Below are 27,339 nucleotides of genomic sequence, written 5' to 3' on the forward strand. Positions count from 1 at the left end.
CGTCGGGGGGGGGGGGGGGGGGGGACTCGGGGGGCGCTTGAAGGAGCGGCGCTTGGCCCTGCAGCCCTCCAAGCCTGGGGAAACCCTGGGGACCCCGAGCTGCGGGTGCCACTGGAGCAGCCCCAGGACACCAGCTGGCTCTGCGTCCCCTTCCGCGTCCCCCCCGGCTAGGGAGGGTCCGGGGGGCTGGAGAGCGGGGCTTGGCTTCAGGGAAACGTGCAGAAGCCCCGCAGAGCGGAGGCAGCGCTGAAGCCCGTGCCCTGCCTTGCGCTGGCGCTGGGGGAGGCCCTGGGCTCAGCGCGGTGCTAACCGGGGAGCAGCGCCGTGTCTGCTACCTGCAGCTGCCTCCTACCTGGGCCGGTATTGTTCCTGCCTCTCTCCCTCCTTCTCTTTATCCCTGTATCACTTCTGCTGACATCTGCCTCTGCCTCCGAGGTACCAACCGCCTTTCGTCCCGGCTGGTCAGACGGACGGGCGCAGCCTCACCCGCAGAGGCGCCCGCCCGCGCCGGCCTCGGGGCTGCTTCCGCCTGGGGCCCGGGAAGGCAGCGCGTCGTCTGCTGGAAGGCACGGCCGGCCTCAGCAGCCCTGCGCCTTCCCTTTCCCCAGCCTCGGGGCGCCTCAGCAGCCCTGCGCCTTCCCTTTCCCCAGCCTCGGGGCGCCTCAGCAGCCCTGCGCCTTCCCTTTCCCCAGCCTCGGGGCGCCTCAGCAGCCCTGCGCCTTCCCTTTCCCCAGCCTCGGGGCGCCTCAGCAGCCCTGCGCCTTCCCTTTCCCCAGCCTCGGGGCGCCTCGTGTGCCGCTGCCCCGAGGAACCACCGCGGAGCGGAGACCCGCAGCGCTGCCCTCCGCCCGCGCCCACACGCTGCCGGGTTTTCGGCCCGGTGTCCCCAAGCGAAGTCCTTTCCCGAGCGCTGGGCCCTGCCCAAAGCCGCGGGTGAGATTTGCCCTCGCTGGGGGCCGCTTGGCGAGTGGGGGTAGCGGCAAGGGCCCCGCGTCCCCCGGGATGGGGGAAGAGGCCGACAGAAGACACAAGAAAAGGTTGGGGTGGCTTTTGTGCACCAGATAAAAAGCAAGTCAATACCATTGTAGGGGCATTGGAGGGTGCTCAAAGCAATCAGCCAGGGGCCATTGTGTGCCTTTAATCTACATGTGTATTTCCCAAGAACTCTATTAGTGAGGATGAATGAACTGTGCAATGTCCCTAATTTCTTCTAATTTGGAGCTGGGTTTTTATGGCACTCACAACCAGCACAAAACACGCCTGTCCCTCCAGAAACCCTGGGCACACTTAGGAATCCTTTTTGCTTAATGTAGCAAAAAAAAGACGAGAAGATGAGATGAAGCAGCAAAATCGCTCTGGCCAGCCCCCGGCGTGGCGGTCAGCGCGTGAAGAGCTCTGGCTCCTGGCACGGGCGCTGCTCTCCGGGCACTGTCAAACCAGCGTGTACGGGGGGAAGGTCTTTGCCAAGTCTTTGCTGTGAATCGCGGTGCGAAAGCCCCGCAGAACGCTGCCGCCCCCAAAGCAGGTGCACGTCCCACGCGGCCTACGGCAGTTACTCCTCCTTAATGGCGAAGGCGTCTCCCCTCCCAGGTGCAGGGGATTACGCTCGCTTTTGCCACGTGTAGCCGTACCGGCCGCTGCCGTGTCCTGCTTGCAGGGCCTGCAGTTGCTGAAGAAGCCGACGGGACTTCCCAGGTCACCAGCTGTGGAACATCTGGAGCGGAGCCGAGGTGGCCTCTGGCTCTCCCAGCTCCGGATCTAACGGTCCTCTGACCGCTGGGGACTAGCGCAGCGTCTAAGGCGGCAGCAGGCAGGCAGGTAGGAGGTTGAACAGTCCCCTCTGGGTCTAATACACCGGCCGTTGGCTAAATGCCCTGCTGCCGCGGGGTCCCCGGGACGTCTCACGCCAGTGCGAAGACTCGGGAGTTGCTACCGTGGTGCGCTGCAGCTTCGCACAGGCTGTTTCTCTTCAGAAATGCAAGGGGCACTCAGGGTCAGATGTGCGAATATCCGTTAGGGGAATCAAATAGTTGGGATAAATTACTGGCCTTTCCAGGAGACGCCCCCCCCACGCACATTTGTTACAGCTGCTGGGTTTTTTGCATTGTACAATAACAGTAGTTATTTCTGCAATTTTTTTGGAAGCTAACAAAAATTCTCGAGGTGGAAGAGCGCTGGAGCCCTGCTGTCGCGGTAGCTGCCTCCTGCGCAGCGGCAACGCAGCGGCGGTGGGAACGGTGTTGCGCCTGCTGCTGCTGTTGAGTCGTACGTGTGGGATAGTGTGTGGCACAGTGCAATCCCCACCGTAAAGTGCCGCGGATTACTCCTTCCTCTCCTCTCTGTACGTCGAGCTCAAGTGCGTCCCGCCTCGCGGCGCGGGCGCGAAGCCAGAGCCACCGCGGTGGGAGCGCGAAGCCAGGGCAGCGGGGCAGCGCGGCAGGGAGCTGCTGGCGGAGCAGCAGCAGGACTTGGAGGTCGGGCAGCGGGTCGAAATGGGGGGCGGGGGGGGGAACCCGACGGGATCCTGCGCCCCGCTGCAGTTTCCGTGCTCGGTATTTATCATCCAATAGAGTTAAAAGCTGCGTGCGCTGGCTTTGCTTTTTTCCCCCTTCTCCCCAGGAGCTGCCGTTTGTGTTTCCGAAAGCGTAAGGTGACGTGAGGGGGCTGCTGCCCCACGCGCCCTCGGGGGCACCTCCTGCCCCTCCCGCCCACACGCCCCTTCCCCGGCCCCGGAGCGTCGCCCCCGGCCCCCGCGCTGCAGCCCCGGTGCTCTGCGCGTGCGGGGGGTCCCAGGGGGCCGGCGCGTTGCGCTGCGCTGCGCTGCGGTGCGTCGCCTGCGGCGGGGGCCTGGCCCCGGCTGCGGGGGGGCCTGGCCGCCCGGGCTCCCCGCTTCAGCCCTCCCGCGGGGGCAGGCCGGAGGGCCGCGCTGTAAGGCTATATTAACACAATCCGCCTTTACTTGTTTTCCAATTAGCCTAATTGAATTCGGATTGCTTAAAATTGGGCACCAGCGACGTTTATCTTGATGGGATGACGGCCCTGAGCCCTGGCGATCCTATTAGCTGTAAGAACCCAAATCCCAGGTAGGTCCCTCCAGCGGCAGCTCCCATGTGACCCGGCGCCTCTAATCTGCTCCTCTCCTGTGCAGGGCGCGCACACGCATGCACACGCACACGCACACACACACACACGCGCACACACACACCCCCACAGACACACACACAGAGGCATGCAGACACACACATGTACAGATGCACACATGCATGCACACACATGCATGCACACACATGCACACACGCAAGCACACACGCATGCACACACATGCACATACACGAGCACACACGCATGCACACACGTGCACACGCACATGTGTGGGCAGTGGCTGCCTCTTAAGGCCAGGAGCGCCGGGAGAAAGGGTGCTCAGTGACGGCTTTGCAGACAGCCCTTCCGTTGTTATTACCGGGCGCTGGAGGAGCGTCGGGGTGCTGCGCCCCTGCCCGCTCTGCCCCGGGCTGCAGCGTGGCCCGTACCCGGGTACCCAGGGCTGAGCAGTGGCGGGGGGAGCCGGTGCCCGGCCTCCTTCCTGGTTTTGGGAGCGCTTCATCCCGGCCAGGCTGGGCTGCAGAGGCTGCACCTGCCCCCCCGGGGGCTGCACCTGCCCCCCCGGGGGCTGCCGCGGGCCACACCGGTGGCCTCTGCCCGGGCCCTGGCCCCCGCCACAGGCATGGGCCCCTGCTGCCCCCCACTGCCCCATGGCCCCCCGCCACCCTGTGCACGGGCCCCCACTGCCCCATGGCCCCCCGCCACCCTGTGCACGGGCCCCCGCTGCCCCCCCCACCCCACAGCCCCCTGCCACCCCATGCATGGGCCCCTGCTGCCCCCCACTGCCCCATGGCCCCCCGCCACCCTGTGCATGGGCCCCCGCTGCCCCCCGCTCCCCCGAGCCCAGGGTGGGAGCCGGCGCCTCGCGCAGCCCCCGCCCCGCTCTGTCCCCCCTCCGAGGGCACCAGCCCTTCTGCGCCTGGACGTGGTGCCCGCGCCGGGCTGCTCCCTCCCGGGGCGGACGGGCTCAGCCCGTGGTGCTGGCGCAGCTCCCGGCACCGGGGCCCCGCCACGGCCCCCCGCCACGGCCCCCCGCCACGGCCCCCAGCAGCCCCGGCAGGTTTTTGGAATCCCATTAATCGCTTGTTTGGTGGCTCCGATCGTACTTTCTCCTTTGACCCTTTAAACCGTGAAAACGCTGATCCTATATGTGCTGACGAATTTAATTAGCTCCCTCGACCCACCAGATGCCTTCAATAAGATTTTCGGGATGTCCTGGGCACATTTTAACTCAAAGGTCGGAAGTCTCCGACTTGTTTGCTGCGGTAGTTTGTGGACGGGATAACTCAGGCTGCGGAGCAGTGCAGCGGTGCGGAGGCACCGACCGGATTTGTACGAACACGGAGGGAAGCGGGTTTATCCGCACAGGCTGGAGGCCGACGGAGCTGGGCTGGCGGCTGCCTCCGTGGCGGTGTGCAAAGCCGTGCTGGAACGGCCGCCCGTCCTTCCCAGCAGCAGCTGAACTCCGGGCGGGAGGTGGGAGCGGTGCCCACGGCACCCGACGCCGCTCGGGCTCTCGGTGGCTCGGGCAGCGTTAGCGTTAACGTGCTGATCCTGCTGCCCGAGCCGCCCCGGGAAAGCGATGAGCCGCCCCGGGAAAGCTGGTACCGCCCGATGCCAGCGCTTAGCGGTGCCCTCGCCGAGCAGGCCGGGACCTCCTCTGGGAAAGCAGGGCGGGTAACGCGGCAAGGCTTACGGTCCTTAGCAAGCAAGAGGAAAGAGCCTGCTTTCCTGGGGACCACGAGGGAAATACTCGAAAACAGCTTTCTAACGCTTCTCTGCAGTTAGTGTTTGAGTAGCCGTTGCCAGCGGCGCTTTCCCAGGGTGGTCCCTCGCGCCCGCGTGTCCCCTGTACGGCAGCCTTGCGACCGTGCCGGGGGGTGTTGAAGAGAATAGCATCCTGCTTGTATTAAAAACTGCAACAAGAGAAAAAGATCCGAGATTTTCTGCAGCTTGTGGAGGCTCCTTCTACCCTTTGGTGCTGCGGCGCCCCGTGGGAGGATGTGTTTTGCTGTGGAGCAGCGCAGCAGAGGCGGGCAGCGCGGCCGTGCCCGTGGGGCAGCCCCCTCCCTCCCTCCCTCCCTGCGCACCGGGGGTGCCGGCTCCCGCCGCACCGGCTCTACCTGCGCCCAGCGAACCGCAGCGTCCGCCAGCCACCAGCAACCGGCCCCTGCGGGGAGCCGGTACGAGGAACCGTCTGCCCCCGGCTCTCGAGGCCGGCCCGAGGAGGTACCGCCAGGGCAGCCCCGGAGCCTCCGGGCCACCAGCATCCCCGGGCTGGGGCACAGGGCCCCGTCCGGGCACGGGGGACAGCGCGGAGCAGAGCGCTGCTGCAGACCGCACTGAGGAGGTCACCTCCGCTGCTGCAAGCCAGCATCTGGGAGAGGGAGACTGCAAGAGAGAAAGGAAAAGAAAGAAGAAAGGAGAAAGATGAGTGAAAGAAAGTGAGGAAGAAGAGGAGGGAAAGGTAGAAAGAGAAAGAAGACAGAAAAAAGAAAAGGAAAAGGCAAAGAGAAGAAAAAGGAAAAAGAAAAAAGAAAAAGAAAAAAAGGAAAAGGAAAAGAGAAAAAAGAAAAAGAGAAAGAAGAAAGAAGAAAGAAGAAAGAAGAAAGGAAAAAGGAAAAGGAAAAAGGAAAAGGAAAACAGAAAAAAGAAAAAGAGAAAGAATAAAGAAGAAAGGAAAAGGAAAAGGAAAAAGGAAAAGAAAAGGAAAAAGAAAGAAAGAAGAAAGAAGAAAGGGAAAAGAGAAAAAAGAAAAAGGATGGAAGAGAGAAAGGAGAGAAAGAGAGAGATGGAAGAAAAGAAAAAAAGAAAAAAGAGCAGGAAGGACAAACTGTACTTAGTGCATTTATTCATTTTACATGAACATTTTCACTTGGTTGGGGGAGACGGTGAGAGAGCAGAAGAGAGAGAGAGCGAGCGCGAGAGCTCCGCGGCCCGGTGGGGAGGTGCTGCCGCTGCCCGCGTGCCCGTGTCGTTCACGGCCCCGGTGCCCGGCGCCTTCCCGAGCCCCTCTGCCGCAGGCAACCCGAGCCCCGCGGGCAGGGCTGCCGCTCGGCCGTGCGGGATGGGGGGCTCTGCCCCGCTAGCCGCCCCCCCGCCTGGCCCCCCCCGCATGGCAGCACCCCCCGAGCCTCCCCGGGGAAAACCTCACAGCAGCGAAGAAAATTTTGCTTGGGCCCTGACCTGAAACCGCTGGACCCGGCTGCTCCCACGGCCAGGTCAGCTTTACCACCGGCGAAAGCCGTGGCTCCTCTCCGGGGCCGGGAGCCCTACCAGGGCCTGGGCCGTCCGGGCCGGCACGCCTGGCTGTGTGGGGGCACTTCCAGTGCTTTTAACCCATGGCATAAATGGGGGGGGGCTCGTTTTCGCCTCCACCAGTTATCTGCGGGTACCACAAGCCCCAGAATTTGGCACAAACAGCAGCAACGCAGAGGGCCGCTGCTACTGCTGTAGACGTGAGCGGCAGGCGGGGCCCGAGGGGCTGCGAGGCTGGAGCAGTGCCGGGGGTCCCCGTCACGCACCGCGCGTGGGCCGCGGAGAGCCGCCCAGCCTCGCTGCCCCCCAGGGCCCTGCTCCGCTCCGCGCGCGGCAACGCTTTGGCCCAAGCTGCAGCGCTGTGTGCGCCAGCGTTTGCCTTATGCTAAGAGCATCGTGCACAAAATGCCAACGTTTGACTACTAGTTTTGTTTCAAAGTGTTTGGAACAGGTTTTTATTACCTATATGTATATATATATGTATTTTCTGAAAGCAGTATGAAATGAGGGATAACATATGTTATGCATCAGAAGCACAATTTTGGTTAAAAAATACATTTAGTAGCAGTTCTGAGGACTTTTTGAAAAGAAAAGGAAAAAGGCACATTTTTTTCCCAAATAGTTGCTTATTAAGCCATTTCGTTCCATGGGGAAAAACATTTTGTTAAAAAAAAATGGTGATCTGTTCTAACAGCGCTAAGCAGCCACGGGACCTAAATTTTGACCCCCTGGAGGTTGCAAAGTCTCTCTCTCTCTCTCTCTGTCTCTCTCTCTCATATTCACATTTTCTGCTGCAGAGCTAAGCGGCGTTCGCTGCTGGCCCTCAGCCTCCAGCCGCCGTGAGACAAGGCTGAACTCGCTCAGAGGCGGCCTCGCCCCTACATCACGGAGCATTTCTGCTCAGCAGCCTGCTTCATTTCTGTGAAGGTCGCTTGGGCCTTCTCTTTGATCGCGTCCATGTCCATATTCTGAATGCTCTGCAGCTGTCCCAGGATGGAGTCCTTGTCCTCTTCCTCCACCTGGTCTTCTGCCACCATTTTCTGGAGGTCCTCTGGCAAACCCACATCGTCTCCAGCCATCTGTATTTGGTTCTCATCCAGTTCACTCTGACACAAAAACAGACACAGAAAATAGAAGCAATACATGACGGTATTTTCTGTCTCTGCTAGTCCAGGATCCAAGGCAACTACCACTGAGGGGTTTTTTCTTTTGGGGGGGGGGGGGGAGATGGAGGGGGCTTTAGTGGGAATTGAATCAAATGCACAGATTGTTCAAGCACAGTTTTGAGATGTGACTTAAGAATTTGGGGTCTCAATGAGCCCCATCCAAGTGGTAAGATTTCGGCAGGGTTAAAACCGAAGCCCTCAGTATCACCTGCCTTTTTGGAAATCTTTGCTGTTATTTTACACTACAAGTTACTTTAATTCAGCTTTTTGGCCCTGATCTACGAAGGACATGCTGCAATACCCTGTCTAGGCAGGTCTGCCTGTCTGCCCTGCAATTTGGCCCACGAGGCGATAGCTTCAGAGACGCTGCCCGGCTGCCCTTCCCCTCACCATTTTGGGGCAATATTTCTGGATATCAGCACCAGCCTGGTGGTTGCTTGCCACCTTCTGTGTTAGAGGCTGGATGAGCAGGTGAGTCCCGCTGGTCCGGGTACAAATATCTACTGCAATATATGAGTAACGACAGGGCTGCAATCCCGAGCAGACCCTCCTGCCGATCAGCCCCGCCGGTGCTGTACACGCGTGTGTGCAGAGAGATCTGAACAAGCCGAGCACAGCGAGGGCCATCGCGAACAACACAAACCCTTACGAACATCACCAGCATCTTCTTTGATACTCCGGTTTCATTCTAGTCACACTAGTTTTGAACCCTTTCTCCTGCCCCTCTTCTTGAATTTCATCATGGAAGGTCTTAGTATTGCTTTTACCTCTCATATACTTCTTATTCAAAAGCAGGACAAAAAGAGAGTGCTCAAACTATACCAAATTCCACATTAAAACAACAAGCATTTCAGCTCGGAGAGCTACCCTTGTAGGAGCTAGACATACGGAAGGGCTTCCGACACAGCTCCCGTCTGCAAGGCTTTCCAGGGTTTGAGGGAGCACTGAAAGGCGCCTGCGGACCAGCTCGGGACTTAAGCGAAGCATCTTCTGCCTAGAACCTCTCACAAAACAGAACTCACACAGTGCAAAGAAACCCAGGAAAGAATTAATGGGGGGAAAAAAGCCTCTACCTTCCCTAAGCCCCAGTCCAAACCATATCTAGGTCTTCGGTTGGCATCTCTGGGGCACGATGAAAAGCAGGGGCTGCCTGGCACATAATCAGAGCACTGTTGCAGTGCTGGTAAGTGGGGTAATAGGAGGACTTAGACAACAAAAGGGGATGGAGCTTGAGCCTGAGTCTGAGAAAGCAAAAGGAGACAAGAGAAGGACCTGGTTCAGCAATTAAAGAGGCTGAGAGGCAGTAAGTGCTATACACGCTTGCTTCCTGCCGGCCCGCTGAAACGCTCTGTCAGCGGGGCTGCGTCGATTTTTCAAACAATGGTGATTTTGTTCACATTTTGCGGTGGATTCTGATGGATCCAGTGCTCATAAGAACGGCATATTTTGACACAGTTCACACATCAAAGATAAGCATTAATGCCTCATTACATCTCCAAAATGAAGCATGACAGCAGCAAAGGCCTGCCATGAATAAGCAGCAGTGCTGTCAGCAGGAGGTGTTTTGGGGAGTGAGAGGGGTCCCGGGTTTGCACGAATGAATGAATGCAGGAATGAATGAAAGCGTGTATACGCGCAATGGCTGTGTAGTTTCAGGCCTTAGCAAGGACAGACAGACTGCTCTGCTCGCCTGCATAGCCACTGTCTGCTGTCATACGTGTTTGTACAGTACTACGTTTGTGATAACCACACTTCTCTTTAACCTGATTTCCCCCCTTATCTCTTAGGAAAAATATGGAGAGGCGCATCATGGCCCTTACTACTGCGTGGCTACGAGGCGTGAGGCCACCTCTTAACCCCGTCAGCTGTCACCCTCAGACTTGTGGGAGCTAGAAACAGCATCCCGATCGGCAGGAGTGTTCTGCATTAGCTGTGCAGCAGGAGCAATGGGTTAAGCTTTCAATCGCCAAGCGCTGGCTGTCAGAGGAGTCAACTGTTCTGAGATTTTCCCAAGCAGCAGTAGAAGATGACAATAAAAGCCGCTGCATTAAGTACTGGAGCAGTCCCATCGAGCAGCCAGTCGCACATTTACCACCCTCTAGAAGCAGCAGCAATTTAAGACCTCACCACTGCAGGCTGCTCTACAGGAGCAACGGCACAGGACGCCCGCAGAAGGCACTCCTGGAACAGCAGAGGCGGTGCTGGGAAGGGTGCCGCTCCAGGGGCCCCGGCCCTGCCGAGGTCCGAGCTAGGCTGCACAGCAGCCTGGGGGCTCAGAGCGATCCCCGAGCGGAGAGCAGGACGCTCAGACGTGGTCCAGGCCAGCGCGGTTCTGCTGGCGCCACTGAAATGCCACCCACTTCCACCCAGCCGGCGTTCGGCCCGGCCTTGAGCGGACCTAGGACGAGCTTCCGCGGGGGAGGATCTCTCAAGAGCAAAGCAAGAAGCACCTAACACGTATACGGCTTCTCCTCTTTCTTCTGAGATTTATCCGTTCTGGCTCTGTTACTCTGATGTTTAAATGGAAACGCAGCACCAGGCACGTAGCTGTACCCAGCTCCGAGCACTCGCTTCCGAAGGCCGGGAGCGGGAATGCCACGCCGGGGACGCGTGGCGTGGGGCAGCTCTGGGCAGCAGCGTGCGGTGGGTCTGCGGCTCCCCGCGGTGCGCGCGGCGGTGGGGCCGGGCCGGGGCTGGGCGGGAAGCGGGTGGCGACAAGGGGACGGGAGCCACGTCCGCGGGGAGAGGCAGCCGTGCGGGTGGCGGGTGAATCCCAGCAGCCCAGCTACCCAGCGGACGGGACTGCCTCCAGCGGGGAGCCTGCCGACCCGAATAAGAGATGGCTTGCTTTCTGTTTCGTTGCAGCTGCAACAACCCAGCCCGCCGGCGTCTCCCCCGAGGTCTCAGGCGACTCCCTGGGGCACGTGGCATGCGCTGTCTTTGAGGAGAGCAGCAAGTGCTGTTTGCCCGAGCCTGAAGATGGTTCCGAGAGTGACGGCGAGCCGCCCGGCATCACTGCACACCCATCGCGGGCCGCAGAGCACCCGAAACAGGCGGCGCTTGCGGCCGGGCGGCCGGCGAGGGGTGCGAGAGCCCTGCGGAAGGCCTCGCCGGCCCCGACAGACCTGCGCCGCACCACGCCGCTTCCCCGGATGACTGTCACGTCCAGGTCCACGTCCCAGGGTCCAACCCTTCGATGACCGCGGAGAACACGGCAGCAGCGTCTCCTGCTCGTAAACTAAACATGCCCGGCACCGGTCTGCGGCCTGGGGCCGGCTGGCCTGGACCCCCCCCCGCTACGCGACTGAGCGCTCCTGCCCTGCAAAACGGGGTGGTCCCGTCCAGCGCCTGCCGGGAACGCCGGTCCGAGCCGCGGTCGCGGCCCCGGGAGCCGCCCGGGAGAGCGCCCAGGCCGAAACCGGGCCAGGGACGGCTCCGAGCGGCGGGGGTGGCCGGGTGCTGGCGCCCAGGGCTGTTCCCTAGCCCGACCGTGCAGCCGAGGCAGTCGGAGTCAGCCAGATCCGTCGCGTTACAGGCGTAGTACAGCGGCCCGTTGTTACGAAGCCCGGTCACAGGCAAAGGAAACGGAAGCGCACAGACCAGTCTGCGCTGAGGCCAAACAGTCTCCCGGCACCACCAAGCAACGTAGCGCTGGCCTCAGGCTTGGCTTCCCGCCACAACTCTTACCTGTGCAGCGACCCTGCAGTCAGTGCGTGCAGACCCGATCCCCGACCTGCCGCCTGTAACGCACCGGTTCCGCACAGAATCAGACCCCAGCCATGCCTTGGCCTGCCAGCGGCAGTTCTGGCGAGGACCGCGTCCGGCCCGAGGGCAGCTACCTCGATAACTTACGAGAGACCGTCTGCTTCCACCTTCTCTTGGGTATCAGACCCCCCCCGAAGTGACACTGCCCTGCGGCCTGTTTGTGGAAGGACAACTCAGGAGGACACGAGCTGGCCAGATCGATGAAAGCAGCTTGCAGCGTCAAGTGAAAATTAATGTGCAAAACAGACAGTAATAACGCACTGTGCTTTGTATGGAGATGATGCACTGAACACTCTGGGGAGGCAAAAGTTGTCCATAAACCAAATGTCTCATGGATAAGAACATCTTTCTCGTGACAAACCCAAGTTGACAATTCTGTTAATAGGATTAAGGTTCATTAAGTGACTGCTTTCTCTTATAAATCTGGCCCAGATAGCACGGAGCTTTAGCTTTTGCACTGAAAAGGGGGCCCTACTTAGTCTTGCATTTCACGCTTCCATTCACCACGTGTGATAGGGGTTGATACTGGTCACATGCAGGGTTTCTGTCCCACCTGAAATTAGCTTCATTTTTCAAAATAATTAATGCAGCTGGACTACATTCTCACATGTTTGAGAGCATTTTGCTGCCGTAATGTTGCATCATAGAGAGCTGCATTTTTTTTTCAGGGCCACACAGTGTGCGTGTAATAATTTCATTTTTTCCTGATATAACATACATTTTCATAAAGAAAGCAGAGAAAGCAGACTTTCAGACAAGAAGTTCTCTATAGGTAGACACACAAATGCAAAAGAGCATGTCCTGCAAAATGCACTTGCTTCTGCTGCAGATGAGCACAGCTAAGCATATGCTTAACAGCTCTGCTAGCTTAGAGTCCCTGTCAGACCTGGGATCGCCCACTGTTGGCACTGGCAGTTTGGTCTCAAACAGCCATTTGCGTATACCAAAGCCAAAATCCTGCTGGAGACGGAGCCGATCACTGCGGCATCTTCTAGGGTACTACGAGGTAGCAGTGCATTTGTGGGAGGTCGCTCAAGGACGACTGCAGAGATCTTCATGCCCTCTCAGGGTCAGAATAAGCGCTACTGATGGGAGACTTTCAAAATCAGAGACACACCATGCTCCCCCTGACTTTTAGGTGGGGGCTGGGCATCTAACTGTCCTTAAGCCTCTAAAACTTGCCCCTTTCAGACTTAAAGCCAGGGCCTCACAGGGTGTGGTAATGCTGCAGGGAAATGCTGTACAGTAGCTGGCTCAACATATGCCTCCAAAAGGGAAACAGAGCCTAGTGAAAGATCTAATGGTATCTCTCCACTCATCTGCTAAGTAAAATGCTACTGTTTAGAGATTTAGGCCTATAATCCAATCAACCACTTAAAATCTTGTACTTAATTTTTTTTGCATAACTAATCTTTCTGTAATTAAATGTGCCCTCAGGATATGTTTACCTCTTTCTTCGCTTGTCCCTATGTTGAGCACCCGCCACCCAGAACAAACGGCATATTGCAGCTGATGGCTGAAGAGCACGCCGAACAACCTGCCCGCTTTCCTTATATCCCTATAAAGGACACCGGTCATGCACAGAACCAACATACGTCCATGCTCCTCCAGGCGTATCCCTTTCTCTTCCAGCTGGACACTCTCTCCAGAGGAAATCTGAAGATGGACTGTACTTGACCAGACTTTATGATGCCAGGCTGTAGATGTGAGTGAGCGTCTACAACTACTTAACATCTCAACTGCAGGAACGAAAGCCACCTTTACGCATGCACAGAGCTGATCCTGCGCTCCCATCAAGCCCTGTGATCATGCAGGCTGTGCTGTGCACAGACTAGACACCCGGTTTATCCGCTTCACTTGGGACTGCACCGCTAATCTGGACAGGCTCAGCAACTTCGGTTCATTCCAGACAAGAAGGAGTCACTGCAGATGGTCTGTTCAGCTTGTAGGAGGGACGCAGGTCTGATACCTCCTGGAAGCATGAGACCACCTAGTGCAGGCAAAGTTATTTCTGTAGGGGGGCAGGCAGCCACAACTCCAACACCTCCAGGTAGAGACAAGGACTTCAAAGTTTAAATACGAGTAAGTGTGTGGCCATGGTAACCTTCTGCAAAAGACTCACGGGGGTGATAATCCTTCCATTTAAAGGAGAAACTCCATTTCAATGAGAAGCTATAGGTGTAGCAACAGTCCTCCTTTTTGGACGATTAAAACTGTGCATCTTCAGATTATTTTAAAAGACAAATGACCTTAAGGAGGGTTGTTGATCTGAAATGAGATGTTATATAAAACTGTGTTCACTTCAGATCTGCTTACAAAAGCTTCGTTCAACATATACACCAGGGGGAAGGACTAGTTGAGGTAGCTTAAACGAGGTTTTCTCCATATTTTCCCCTTGCTTCTTTTTTCCATAGTTCCTGTCTCAAAACATACTACAATACTTTTTATATATACACACACTTCTCCTTGTTGGAAAGAGAGTTTGCAAAGTTTTCTTTATCAAAAAACCCACATATTTCAAAGTTAGAGAAAAATGCATTTTTAATGCCTGATTACGAATGAGGTCTGCCAAACTTTTTAAATGCAGATGCTATAATTTTATCTTAAGTCACAAGGTTGATTCCCTTTTCAACCAAATCGTGATTTGCTTTTAGATTCAAGCAAATGAAGGTGTTTTTCACATAACAGTGCTGTAATTTTATGAAATTGGCACTAGAGGGCCTTTGATGGCTCAGGTTCAGAGTCAGCATCTAACTACTGCTCCATAGAAAAGACATATCATTTATAACCTGTATTTACATAATACAATCACTTTCTGAGTTTAGGCGGCTTTGTTTTCTAATTTTTAATTGCATGTCTGCTGGGTTCTTTACTTCTGCCATTTCTGATGTTTCAGTGGACAGTTCAACAGCCAGAAGAGGATCACAGAATCACAGCGCGTTGAGGTTGCAAGGGACCTCTGGAGATCATCTGGTCCGACCCCGCTGCTCAGGCAGGGTCACCTAGAGCACGGTGCCCAGGACCCTGTCCGGACGGCTTTTGAGTATCTCCAAGGAAGGAGACTCCACAGTCTCTCTGGGCACCCTGCTCCAGTGCTCAGTCACCCTGACAGTCAAGAAGTTTTTCCTCGTGTTCAGACAGAACATCCTGTGTTCCAGTTGCAGCACCATCGCCTCTCATCCTGTCACTGGGCACCGCTGAGCAGAGTCTGTCCCCATCCTCTTGACACCCTCCCTTCAGACACTTAGACACACTGATAAGATCCCCCCTCGGTCTTCTCTTCTCCAGGCTGAGCAGCCGCAGCGCTCGCAGCCTTTCCTCACGTGAGAGCCGTTCCAGTACTTTCAGCATCTTGGCAGCGCTGGCTGGACTCGCTCCAGTAGCTTCGTATCTGTCTTATACGAGGAGGCCCAGCACTGGACACAGTACTTCAGGTGCGGCATGAGAAAGAGGAGCAGGATCACCTCCCTCAACCTGCTGGCGACACGCTTCCTACCGTGACCCAGGACACCACTGGCCTTCTTGGCCACAAGGGCCCATCGCTGGCTCATGGTCAACCAGTTGTGCACCAGGACCCCAGGCCCTTCTCTGCAGAGCTGCTCTCCGGCAGGGCAGCCCCAGCCGTACTGGCGCGCGGGGTCAGTCCTCCCCGGGGCAGCACCCTGCTCCTGCCTCCCTTGGACTCCATGAGGTTCCTCCCTGCCCATCTCTCCAGCCTGTCCCGGCCCCTCTGAAGGGCAGCGCAGCCCTCGGGGGTACCAGCCGCTCCTCCCGGTTTGGGACTTGCGGAGGGAGCGCTCTGTCCCTTCACCCGGGTCACGGAGGAGTAAGTTGAACACCACTGGACCCAGTATTGACCCCTGGGGACACCGCTAGCTACGGGCCTCTGACTGGACTCTGCGCCGCTGGTCACAGCCCTCTGAGCTCTGCCATCCAGCCAGGTCTCAATCCGCCTCGCTGGCCGCTCATCCGGCCTACACCTCATCAGCTGGTCTATGAGGATGCTACAGGGGACAGTGTAAAAGCCTCCCTGAAGTCAAAGTAGACAACATCCACTGCTCTCCCCTCATCCACCCAGCCTGTCATTCCATCATGGGCGGCAATCAGGTTGGCTAAGCATGATTTCCCCTTGGCGAATCCGTGCTGACTGCTCCTGATCACCTTCTTATCCTTCGTGTACTTGGAAATGGTACACAGGATTAGCTGCTTCTTCAAACAGTTGAGCAGAGATGGTGGCAAGTGTTTTTGTATTTAGTTGTGCTTGCCACAAAGCAAATGTATAAATACACAATTCTATTGCTCGGTTTCAAGGGTATGTTTTAAAATTTCTCAGTCATATATGCCTTTGCTCCCAAATTGTGATAGAATGGTGTGCTCAAACCAGAATTGCGTTGGGGACTGTCAACTAGTTTAACAACATAGGCGATGGCACGCCAGCACTAGGGAGTGTGCCCTGGCATTGACTCATCTGTCGGTTTAGATGTAGCTCTAGAGAAAATGTCCAAAAAACCCCTCACTGGTAAATGGCAAACTTTTTTAAAATGCATCCTGCTAAAGGAACTCTTCCCATCTGGTTTCGCCTGTCAAGCTGGAGGGGTTGTACTAACATCAGGCCCGAAGCACCACCACAAGCCCTGACAGGAAAGGGAGTAAGCGGATCCATTAAGCCCACTGCTCGTGGACGATCAAAACAAGCGCCCCTGCGGATCTGGATGTAGACAGAAGTGACTGAAGGAGCTCCCTATTAATCCATGCATTTATTTTGAGGAGTATGACAAGCGATAACTGGAGAATGAATTTGAAAAGATTCATTGCTGTGGGAGAAGGTAGCAGAGATGACGTGTGTAGAGGTGGCTGTGAGGTCTACGGTCAGTCCTTGGAGATAACGGGAATGCTACGAAGCTTTCACCAACAGTAACTTACACTAGGACTTCTGCTTTGGGCTCTTGGTCCTAGTCTCGAATCCCCATCTCAACCAGAAGAATATTTTTTGGTTCATATAAAATGCAAATTAGGTAGAAGAAAACAGGGTAGATCATCTTAACATGAAGGAAATCCTTTTGAGCTGAATCCTTTGACCTGAGTTCCACTAAAAGAGAGACTCCCAGAACCGATTTTTAATAGGGTAACTTTGGACAGCAAACAAAAAGCCACAGAAACCAATCTGCTACGAAATCTAGACTAACCCTTGCACTCATTTTTTTCAAATTCTTTCGAGGTCAAAGATAAGGAAGGATACTAAATATCTGCAGTATCTTTAATAACTTTGGCCAGGTTAAATTCTTCACATGGCTCAAAAAAAAAAAAAAAACCAAGAAAAAAAATAATCTCTGCAAAGAGGTCTAATACTGCTAGTTAGGTTTGACAGAAATTTTCCCCCACAAAAAAAAAATGTTTCTGTAGAAAAACATCAGTGTGGTATTTTGCCACATCAAAATTTCACATCAAAACCATCACCAATTTAAAATATTTTTTTTTCCTTTTTAGTCACTATAGGAAACTTTATTCCAGAAAAGAATATCTTTGGATAAACTTCAAACTTCTGTTAAACAGCAAATTGTTATAAAATTTTAATTAAAAATACTATGAACAACTTCACAAAAAATCCAAGAAAAAGACGTTCCTCTTAAACCCAGCTGTACAGCATACATTAAAAGGAAATGTTTGCAAAGCTCTTTTCCCTGTATTCAATGACTCCTACTGGTAATTATGGGCCATGGACTGGCCTTTATAGCAGAACCTAATTCTTACAAGTAGAACCAGTATTCAGGGGAAAGGCAAATCTTCTAGTTTTATCTGCTCTTCAGGTAATTGATGCCCAGTGAAGGGCATAGGCCCTGTCATCTAAAGGCTGGTGTTTTCCTAATTTAAGCTACCGTGTAACCATGCAACCCTTCATTTTTTCTTCCTCACTTCAGTATAACACATTCCTCTTATAGATGCAAGAAGATGCTATAGATATTTCAGACTTGGACAAGCCCTTCACAATCCTTGCACTTTGGCAAAGTTAAAATAACCAGATTTGACAGCTCCTGGAAAGACTTGTTCCTCAACTTTTCTTTAAGTTGGGTCTTAATAAGACAGCTGCCCATAAGGTCTCAGGCTGACTCTTCACTCCCTGCTGTTACGTAATCTCTGTGATGGTAACCCTGAGCAATTATGAATGAAATACACTGGGGCATTAATAATTTGTTAGTTGAGGATATTTTGAATACGTTGAACTCCCTGTTGATTGTTAATTTCATTACTGCTGCTTAATTAATACAGAGACTACAAAGCTGCATGGAGACCTCTCAATCTTGATGAGGGCTATCATCCCAATTCATCCCAATTAAATTCCTCAACCCAGAATAGAAAAGGCAGGAAAACGTAAGCCATATACTGCTAGAATATTATAGTTATACTGATATAACAATCTGACTGCATTCTAGCTGGGCTCACAGCCACAGAGGTGTGTAGGCCCTTAATCTCCTTGACACCCCTTGGAGGCCAGCACCTAAACGCCTTTGTAGTTCTGTACCACAGAGCAGGGACTGGGGTGTTTAATTAAACGTATTTCAGTTCATCCTATTTGTAATCTGGGTGATGTGCAAGAGGCTGTCAAAACAAACAGCAGTCCACATCTTCACGTGGAACCAGCATGCTCTGAGCTCAGCTGATTGCAGGAGGCGAGAAATGGAGAATACGGGGAGAGCGCCAACGGCATGGTCGTAACACTGTCTCCAAAGGGAAAAACGCCCTAGATAATGCCCATTATTTCTGGGAGTCATTTGCTCAGATGACAAAATTTCAGCAAGCCACATGACATAACTGTACCCAAAGGACACCTTAACCAAGCTGGAAGAATAAATCTCTTCAGGAATCTTTAATAAGCAATGAAGGGGCGACCGGGCTAATGGCAGTTTAATAGCATATAAATCACCACTGTCCAAAGTTTAGTAGTTCTTGCGATAACTCACATGACATTTTAACAATCTGTGAACAAGGAGCCTACACAAACCTGAGTCTTCAAAGTCTTTCCAGAAATAAGTCTCCTCACTGTCCCTGTACAGACTCAGCCCAGGGACGGAGGCAGCCCGGGCTTTAGCAGAGGGGAAGGCTCCCAGCGATACCGCAGGCTCCCGAAACACACGCTCCACCTGCCCATGCCGGGGTGCATGTGGGGGGGGGAGGTCCTAAGCTGTCCCCCTTTCCCAGTAAATTTACCAAGTCAGCAACAGCCACCGGAGAACCGGGATCGTGGTGCAAATGGTGCAGGGTAACGCTGCATGTCAGGCTAAAGCAGCGGCAGCTGGGAGTTCGGAACAGGGAGCGAGTCAACGTTTCGCACATACACTCGTCAGCAATTCAGTGAATGCCCTGAAAGAAACACCCCGCTCTCTGAGCAGGGCTGAACCGTGTTACACAGTCTTGGGAAGTACGTACAACACACGCTGAGGCAGCACGGGCTGAAGCAAAGGCAGCCCTCCCTTCTGCAGCCTCCGTCTCCAGCGCCTTCCCGGGCGTTGCTGTCGTGGGGTAGCGCTCTGCAGTGCCCGCAAACGAGGCCACAAGCTGCAGGATCACCGAAATCCCCTGCTATTCACCGTCCTCTCAGTAAGGTCAAGATCACAGACCTCTCCCGTCCCTGTGTCGCTCAGCAGCAGCGTCTTGCACATCCTTCTCTAACTCCTCCAGCTGCGGGCATCCAGCCAGCAACGGCCAGGGGCTCCGTCCAGAAATTCAGGGCCCTCCACAGCCGCACTAACTTCAGGTTTGAGCTCAAGTTTTTGACCACAGCATCAAAGCTCAGGCAGTTCTGCTAATTCCAGCTAAAGCGCAGGAAGAACCACCGCCTTAGGGATTACGGGTGGGATTCATCTCACCTAAACTGAGCTGTCCAGTCAGAAGCAGCAAGCGGCTGCCCTCTGTGAGAGACCCGCACCGAGAGGCTGGAAGGGGATCCAGTCCCACACTAAATGCTTATCTTCATTATTAAAAAAAAAAAAGTCACCCCCTCGTGTCAGGAAATCACCTCCAGAACATACAAGTTTCATATTTTCTCTTTTTAAATAGGTAAGATCTGTTTCCGTTTAGCACTGGCTTAGTGCTAAGCATTTGATAAACAAGAGTTTGATAGTTTAATCCTTCAAAACATGGAACAGAGAGAATAACAGAAGCAGCACGAACGGGGGAGCCAGCCCTCATTCTGACACAGGAAAGCACTTGGAATACAGCAGAGAATTGCCTGTATCTGCATCTGGATGTCAGGAAAGTATCATCAACCTAAATGCTAACTATGCTTTCTACCATGATCCAGAAGCTATTGCAGCTACTGCCTACTTTTAACAAACCTCCAGATTTCCCTGTTACTGAAAGCTTCCGTTGTCTGTATTTGGTTTTCCTGGGATTATTTGACAAACCATGTTCAGCAGCACTAAAGAAGAACGAACGGACGGTTTGCTTGCACATCTTAGAAGATAGTAAAAATAAGCATTCAAAAGTTTAGGAAAATTTGTGCTCCACAGCTCATGGAAGACTTTTCAGGTTTTTTATTTGCTTTTAGTTGTTTTATTTAACCATTGTAGATTGCCGAGTTAAGAACATGTATACTAATTGCCAGACCGGATCAGACCGGGGATTCACCCTGCCTAGCCTCCCACCTCAGACCTGACAGTAGAGAGAAGGATTACAAGACTCTTTCCAGCAGACCATGGCTCTGGTCTCCTCCGCCTCTTCTGAGCCGCAGCGGGAATCCCACGGACGAAGGCCGCGTGCTGATTTCAGACCTGTGTCAGCAGCTCTGAACGAAGCTGTTTCAGGATCGTTCACTGAACTAGATGAGACCAGGAGCTGTTGGCTTACCTTAGGGAGCCTGTACTTCTCCCTCAGATGAACCCTCAGACAGGCTCTCTCTGCCTTTTTTTGTGCAAATGCTGCATCTCTTTCCATCCTGGAAATCAGAAAAAAAGCTTTTTCAGAGTCTAACAAAAGACTGTCTTATACATGGAACCAATCGCTCAGCTGCAGAGCACTACATGCAGCGGTTATTCCCAAAGTTATATAACTTGTCTAAAGGCACAAAAGGAGTTACTATTAGGTGATACTACAGGTGCGAGACTTGCTGAATCACAGGCTTCATCTTAGAGCAGTTCCCCTAAGTCATGCGAAGAATAAAAAATAAGCGAGCACCGCTTGCCTAGACGCTGTACCCGCACTAGCTCTTACTGCTCATGCTAACAACGAACAATTCCAGCAAACGGCACAGAAAAGCGAAGCCTGCTCCTTGCTTATTCCGCCGGGGCACTCACGGAAGACAGGCTATCTGTCAGTGTGCCCATTCTAGAAACACGACATGCTCCACAACATACAAAAACACCACGTAATGTCAGAATGGTCTTCCTGGGTCTGGATTTCTAGATTACCTATTTATTTATTTGCAAGTTGTGTATCTGCAGACCGTTTGGGAACATTAGATGAACATCCACCTTTTACCTGCTTTGGTTCCAAAGAATTTTCATGGAAAGTCTCAGGCAAAACTGGTTTTGTTCCTATATATGTATTTTGTCATATCAAAACTATCTGCAAGATGAAATATTATTTTCCCTCTGCTTTCATAAATTAATCTCTGGGTATTTCATCCCTCTCTTTTTTATTTTATTGTATTTTATTTTTAATTATAAAAGGTTCATATCAACTGGAAGCCATCTTAAACACTGTGGAGGCCAGCTTCTTTCCAACTGTCATTGATGGCAAGACTGGAAAGAGATTTTTCGCCCCTTCTGCACATTTTGCCCCTCGTTCTCCACCCTCCTCTCCGTCGCCTCCGGAGGAGCAGGAAGCAGCGCTGGCTGGCACTGGGCTATGACCACACAGGCTGGTGCTCCCAGTGGTGCTGCACATCCCTTTAGGCATCCTGCGAGACCGGGGACAGGAGAGGATTTTCTCAAGTAGATCGAGCTTCTCACTCGTCCTGGCACCACGGTCAGACTCAGCAAATCTCGCTCAGCCGATGCCCTGCCCTTGCCCGGGCGCTGGCGTCCTGCCTGCTCCTTCGCCTTGCTGTTCTGTAGGATTTAATCCTTGCCTGGAACACGAAGTTTCGTGGGAACAGGAAAGAGATTTAAGGGAGTTTTACGACAGTCGAGAGCCTGTGATGCACGGCACGAACTGGCGGTCCCCTCCGGCTTAAGCTCTTGCGATGCTGGCGGCGGACTCCAGAGCTCCATCTCATCTGCTTGTTCCTGTGCGCTACGCATTTTCCTGAGAAACCCCAATCAGGGCATTTTTGTGGGTTTAGCCACCAAAAACAAACAAGGAAGAATCGCAGGGCCGGGACAGTCACGTGTCAAAGGCTAAGCTCTGCAGCAAGGGGCTTTGCCGCTCTGATCTCCACTCTGCACAGCTGAAGAGTGGGTAAAATCCAGACAGCCCTGAAACAGATGTTCTGCCTGTAACCAGGATTTCTGCCCACGCTTACGTAACCACACCAGTGTGCACCATCCTCAGCCATTTTTTCCCTCTTTGAAAACGCTTCAGTTACTCTTATCATAGTTCCCAGCTGTGCTTTCAGAAGTACGGCTGCACTGATACTGATTCCCAAACGCATTTCAACACGTACCAGACATGTGCAATACTTTAAAGCACTGCAGAAAGAATTCTTTCTTTTTTTTCCCAAGCATTTTCCCTACCCCAGAAACACTGCTTTGCTTCTCACTCTCAACAGAGCACCTTTCTGCAGGCGGGTGATTACCTCTCTTCTAAATATCCCTTGAAAAAATTCGTAACACAACATTCTGTATTTTTTTCCAAAACAAATGATACCTATTCAAGGTTTTTATGATAGAAATGACTACTGCTAAATACAGACCTGGGTACCTCATAAATACCACCAGTCATTAACCTTTCACCTATAATCATCTTAAATGAAGGATTTACACAACCATTATGTAATTGATCATTAGAGGAACAGATGCATCTGAGATTTAAAAACCAATTGCTTTCTTTATAATTATGCATGATTTAAATTCCAACATGTTAAAAACCCTTTATTTTATCTCTGTTCTGATATTTAAACACAGGGAATGGTTAAAGATCATGATTACAGACAAAATAAAATCCTTGAGGTTTAATCAGACAGTTGAAAAGTTCTGCTTTATTTAGTAGATTTCAGGAAAAAAACTGAGACTGTAACTACAAAAATATTAACTATCTTAAGAAAAGTTTTCTTTAGATAAAGGTCACCTGTTTTAACATAGAACTCTCTCATTACTCCTCTGTGTCTGCCATGATAAATGTGGACAAAAGAAAAAAATAGATATTTAAAGTATACTCAGCAAGGAGTTCTAGGAGAAAAAAAATCATACACGTTTTAGCATTAACTACTACTTTACAGCCAGCTTTGTATCAGTGGAAAAAAATTTGATAGGTGTGGCAAACCCAATTAAGAATGAATCCAGTATATCAAGGTGTGTAACAGTGTCGGAGGATAAGGGGAAAAACATAACATTTTGTTATCTCCAGTCGTGAGCGTTTATTTTGGAAAGTCTCTTTAGCAAAGACCACTCTTACGGTCTTACACTCTTACACTTTAAAAAGGGGAAAGAGAACGGGATGTTCGGCTCTTTCTGGTTTATTCTTATCTGAACAAAGCCACCAGGAATCAGCCCAATACTGATAATAAGGAACAGGTACTCACTTCTCCTCAACCACTTGCTTTTGATATTCCTCATACTCCTCTCGGGTCATTCCTGCGGCTGCCGCTGGGTCAGAAGGTGTGCTTTCTTCTTTGTTTTCTTCCCCTCCACCTCCAAGTCCCAAATTCTTCACCTGGTTGCTCAACATACTTTTCATTAGGAAGGCCATCTTCTTCACAAAGCGGGGGGAAAAAGAAAAATAGAGCTACAAGCAAACAACTACGACAACGCCAAGCTGAACCAAAAATGTTTTCAAAACCAACAATTATAAGCAAGAGAGTTACCACAGCCACAGCAGCTCTTCAAGGGTACAATGCTAGTGAAACGTGAATGCCAAAACCAGTTTGTCAGCCATAATCTGGATTAAAGCAGTGAACTCCTTAATATCTAGAGGCAGATGGTTCAGATTACTCCCCCAAAAAATCATTAGATGCAGCTACCTACTTTTTATATTAATACCTTAAGCTAATTGTATGCAAAAATTCAATTATAGTGTGCAATAGCATTTTGAAGTCTTTAATGTGGAAATTCCTAATTTTAGAGTCCTAAGCATTTCCTGGAACATAATGCATCTGAATTAAAGACCTGGTTGATTAAATGGCCACAGTAAAATTGTAAAATTTGAGTTACTGAGCAGAAAATCCTTTGCAATGTACATAGGCCAAGATTTGAAAACTGGGATTCTTCACTAAGAAAAACAAAAAAAAATCTTTTTTATCCATTAATATTCTACCACATTGGACAGACAGTATATCAAATGGTTTTTCTTTATCTGCTTTTTATATAGTTGACTTCTCTTACAGATAACTGGGGCATTTTTTTTCTTTTAAAGGGGAGCAAGTCACATCTTCCCACTTCTCATTTTTGTGTTTTACTTTACTTTTCCTCGGGCTCTCTCCACCTAGATCACCACCTTGACTGGCACTGCACGGAATAACCGGCATTTTTAATCTTAACTGTCAGTAAAATCTGACTGAGCTATAATCTAACCTTGCTGTCTTTTGCCTGTGACTTGTTTGCATAGGTCCTCCTTTCACACTTTATTCACATTATTAATCTCATCAATTCAGGTCTGTTCAGGTAAAGATTTGCAGGATCTGCTACACAGATCATAGACTGTTTGGGGAAAGGAAAATCATCTGCTAGGTCTCAGAAATTCATGATTTTGGGTATTGAGTATCTATCCGATTAAGGCTGACTGTGCATGGCTTAATGAAATATTCTGTAATCTTGACTATCTAAATAGTTCTCCCAGCACTCTCATAATTTCATTGAGAGATGGGAGGATTCCACTTTGGCTAATGCCTTAATCGGTATTAGAACCTTTCTAATTAAAGCAGACCTGTTACTTAAAAAAAAAGTGCAGGATGTTCTGTAATCCTGGATTACAAGATTAAACAAGAAACTTCAAATTTCCTTTTGAAGTAGAACCAATATCACTCAGAAGCAAGATCTTCAAATCATGACAAGATTACTTTGATAGACTACAAATACCTAGAAAGCATTTTTTAAAAAAAAAAATCAAAATTGATTTCATAATCACTGTGCATTATCATAATTATGTGTAAGTAGCAAGAACTTGGGGGAAGGATCAAGTTTTTACATCTGACCAGCTTTGACGTGGTTCCTGAAAATCTGGTCGTCCAACACACTGACAGAGCGGGGATCGTACAGGTCAGACGGCCCATCCCAACCTGAGCAGAGCACGCTAAACGTGAGGATGCCTTACGCGGAAGCTGCATGCACAAAACAAATAAAACTTGCGATCTCCTGGCAGTTTGTAAACTACAGATAAAGCATTTAGCTTATACACGTGCACTGACAAGGCATCACAGCTCCTGACTCGGAAAGGGATTTGCTTCAAAGCTGACCTGGCAGCAGTCAGTCAAAGACTTCCCTGGTGCAGTTTGCTGCCTCTCCGAGGCACCGAAGGGGCAGAGCGGCTGACCGTGTCCCTTATTTCCCACCCTCCCGAGTTTCAGAGGAGGCTGTTCACGAGCTAACCGCTGTGCGCGTTTGCTGTGGGGCTGTGGCAGGTCGCCGGCGCCGTGCCGGCGTGCTCGCTCCAGCGGAACCCGAGGCGACCCACGCCACGCAGGGCCTTCTGCGGCTGCGACCACCTGCTCGGCACTGTCCCACCCCGGGAAAACGGGGCAAGGGTACCGTTTAGCAACCTGCTGGGCTGCAGACAGCGTGGGCAAGCAGTGGCAGCTCTGCCCTATAACCCCTTTGCCTTCTGCTGGAACTGAGACCTTGCTCGCTTTGCAGGAGTTGTCAAGTACTAGCAAACTGGCTTAATGTAGCATCTCTTGCAGAAGGAGGCCCGTCTTTTGAAGAGTGCTCGGACTACTGAGCAGCAGTGACAACCCCATGATCAAGAACAAGACCACATGAGCCCCTTCCCTTACACAGCTGCATTTTAAATGGAAAAAGCAAAGTGTTATTTCTAGCAGATCATTAGAGCTGAAAATTCCACCAAGACCCAGCCCATAAAAAAAAGTCTATTGCCCAAACTACAGCCTGACAAAGGTGACAGGCCCCAAGCTGCTCAGAGCACGGTGGATCTCGAGAGCAGGACATATAAAATCCTAAGTGAGAGGAGAAGGCGTTTGGTCAGTTTGGGCATCTCTAGAGACAGACGGTGGCTAGAGAAAGGGGGCATCACAACTCTGGGTATAAACTTCAGTCTTGCCTACCTTCTCATCCACCGTTTACACAGAGCTAGCAAAAGAAACTGGCAATGTGGGCATCAGCAGAGGCTGCAGGATCATCTTCTCGATCTGCTTCAGCTCCAGCAAAGCTGTATCTTACTCAAGTACCTAGCACAGAAGGGGCCAAGAAAGTGCATGAGTCACGTATAGATCATAAAAAGGTTTTCAGCAGCTTGCAGAGGCCATTGAACGGATAGGCTGAAGTAATATTTTGGCACTGCTTATGCACTGATCCTAAGATGCACATCAGCTCTGCCGCAATAAGTATAACAGAAAGACGTGCTATAAGAGAAACTGAAAATCAGATAAATATTAATTTTTGACTGTATTTTGTCTCTGCTTTGAGAGTCACCTGATTAAATCATCTAATGCTGTCCCTCAACAGCATCACTACTTAGTGCCACCTGCATCTCGAGCCTCTCGCACTGGTTGGTTCATCTTTATGGAAAATCCTGACTGGGCAGTGTACTGTGACTGTACTGCAGACTGCAAGTAAGACAGGCAGAGCTAATTTTCCCAGTACCAGGTCTCACGGTCTTCTCTTGAAGCATATGGAAAGTGCCTGTTAGTCTTTGAACCATTGCTCTTTGCTGAGGAGAACCTTCCCTAACTTTGGATGCAAGTCTTGACCGTAGACTTCTATCACTATGTAAATGCTGCTGACACCACCTTCTGCCTGAACGAGAAAGGAGGGGAAAGCCACAATAGATATTTTCACAGAGCAAGAGACCAAGAAGGTGAGAAGGCTGAAAACCGGCACAAGGCTTGGGAAGTGACTGCTGAGAACCGGAAAGACCCTTCCCTCCAGGCATGAGACAGGTCACCCAACAGCAAAAGGCTTTCCAGTGTTAGACTTGGAAACAGAGACAACCAAAAGTGCTTTTAAAGTTATAGGCCCTATCACTATCCCTTTCCCTATCACTGGAAACTGCCAAGAAACGCAAATTCAGAGGCTACTTTTGAAACTCTGGAAGACACTATGCAGCCAGCAAGTGAATTGCTCACTGTAGGTTTAGATACTTATCACAAATCTGTGCATACAAACTGCAAACAAAGGCTCAGACTGATAAGGAGCCAATTGCTAAGAGTATCTAAAGTATCTAGTTTTAAGCACCTACCTTGGATGCCAACAAGGACAGATACCTCCAGAATAATTCCAGTTTCTGTGAGTACTTTAACTGCTGCCTCTATTAAAGTTACAAACCACTTACTGCTTTTTGTTGATTATAGGGATCATAGGCTAATGAGAATACACAAGAAGGTGCTTATTAAGTGGCGGTGATACCACTTCCTCTGCTTTAAATCAACATCCTCTCCCTCTAACTTAAATGAAACAGAAATTAAAGGCTCAATTCATGTTTGTTTTTATCTAATGGAACTGGGCAATATGAAAGGAAAAAAGCCCCTGAGTTCTACAGCCGAAGAGCACAGGCATCCCTAAGCTCAGCATGCAATTCAGGGCCACAAAACAGACAAACCACAGGGAGCAATCTAAAAACACTCACAGAAGAACTAGTATAAAAATGCTATAGACAGTAAAGCATTCAAACACCCAGCCTTCTCTACAAGCTATGTTCCCAAAACAGGGTCACAGCAGAGGTAACTCCAACCATATACCTCAGAAGTAGCTTTAAGTATTCTTCAAAAGGACCAAGACTCTCC

General features: G+C 51.4%; 1 protein-coding gene across 1 annotated transcript; it reads right to left on the minus strand.

Annotated features, from left to right (window-relative positions):
* Nucleotides 1-6,959: 6,959 nt before the first annotated feature.
* CPLX4 (complexin 4) lies at nt 6,960-27,297 on the minus strand. The gene is made up of 4 exons (XM_064502049.1): nt 25,663-27,297; nt 22,969-23,138; nt 20,136-20,223; nt 6,960-7,466 (listed from the first exon to the last, which is right to left on the minus strand). Exons 2-4 carry the CDS (start codon nt 23,133-23,135, stop codon nt 7,239-7,241), a joined length of 483 nt encoding a protein of 160 aa, XP_064358119.1. The 5' UTR covers nt 23,136-23,138; nt 25,663-27,297; the 3' UTR covers nt 6,960-7,238.
* Nucleotides 27,298-27,339: the final 42 nt, after the last annotated feature.

Source organism: Dromaius novaehollandiae, chromosome Z (assembly GCF_036370855.1).
Source record: "Dromaius novaehollandiae isolate bDroNov1 chromosome Z, bDroNov1.hap1, whole genome shotgun sequence".
Lineage (NCBI taxonomy): Eukaryota > Metazoa > Chordata > Aves > Casuariiformes > Dromaiidae > Dromaius > Dromaius novaehollandiae.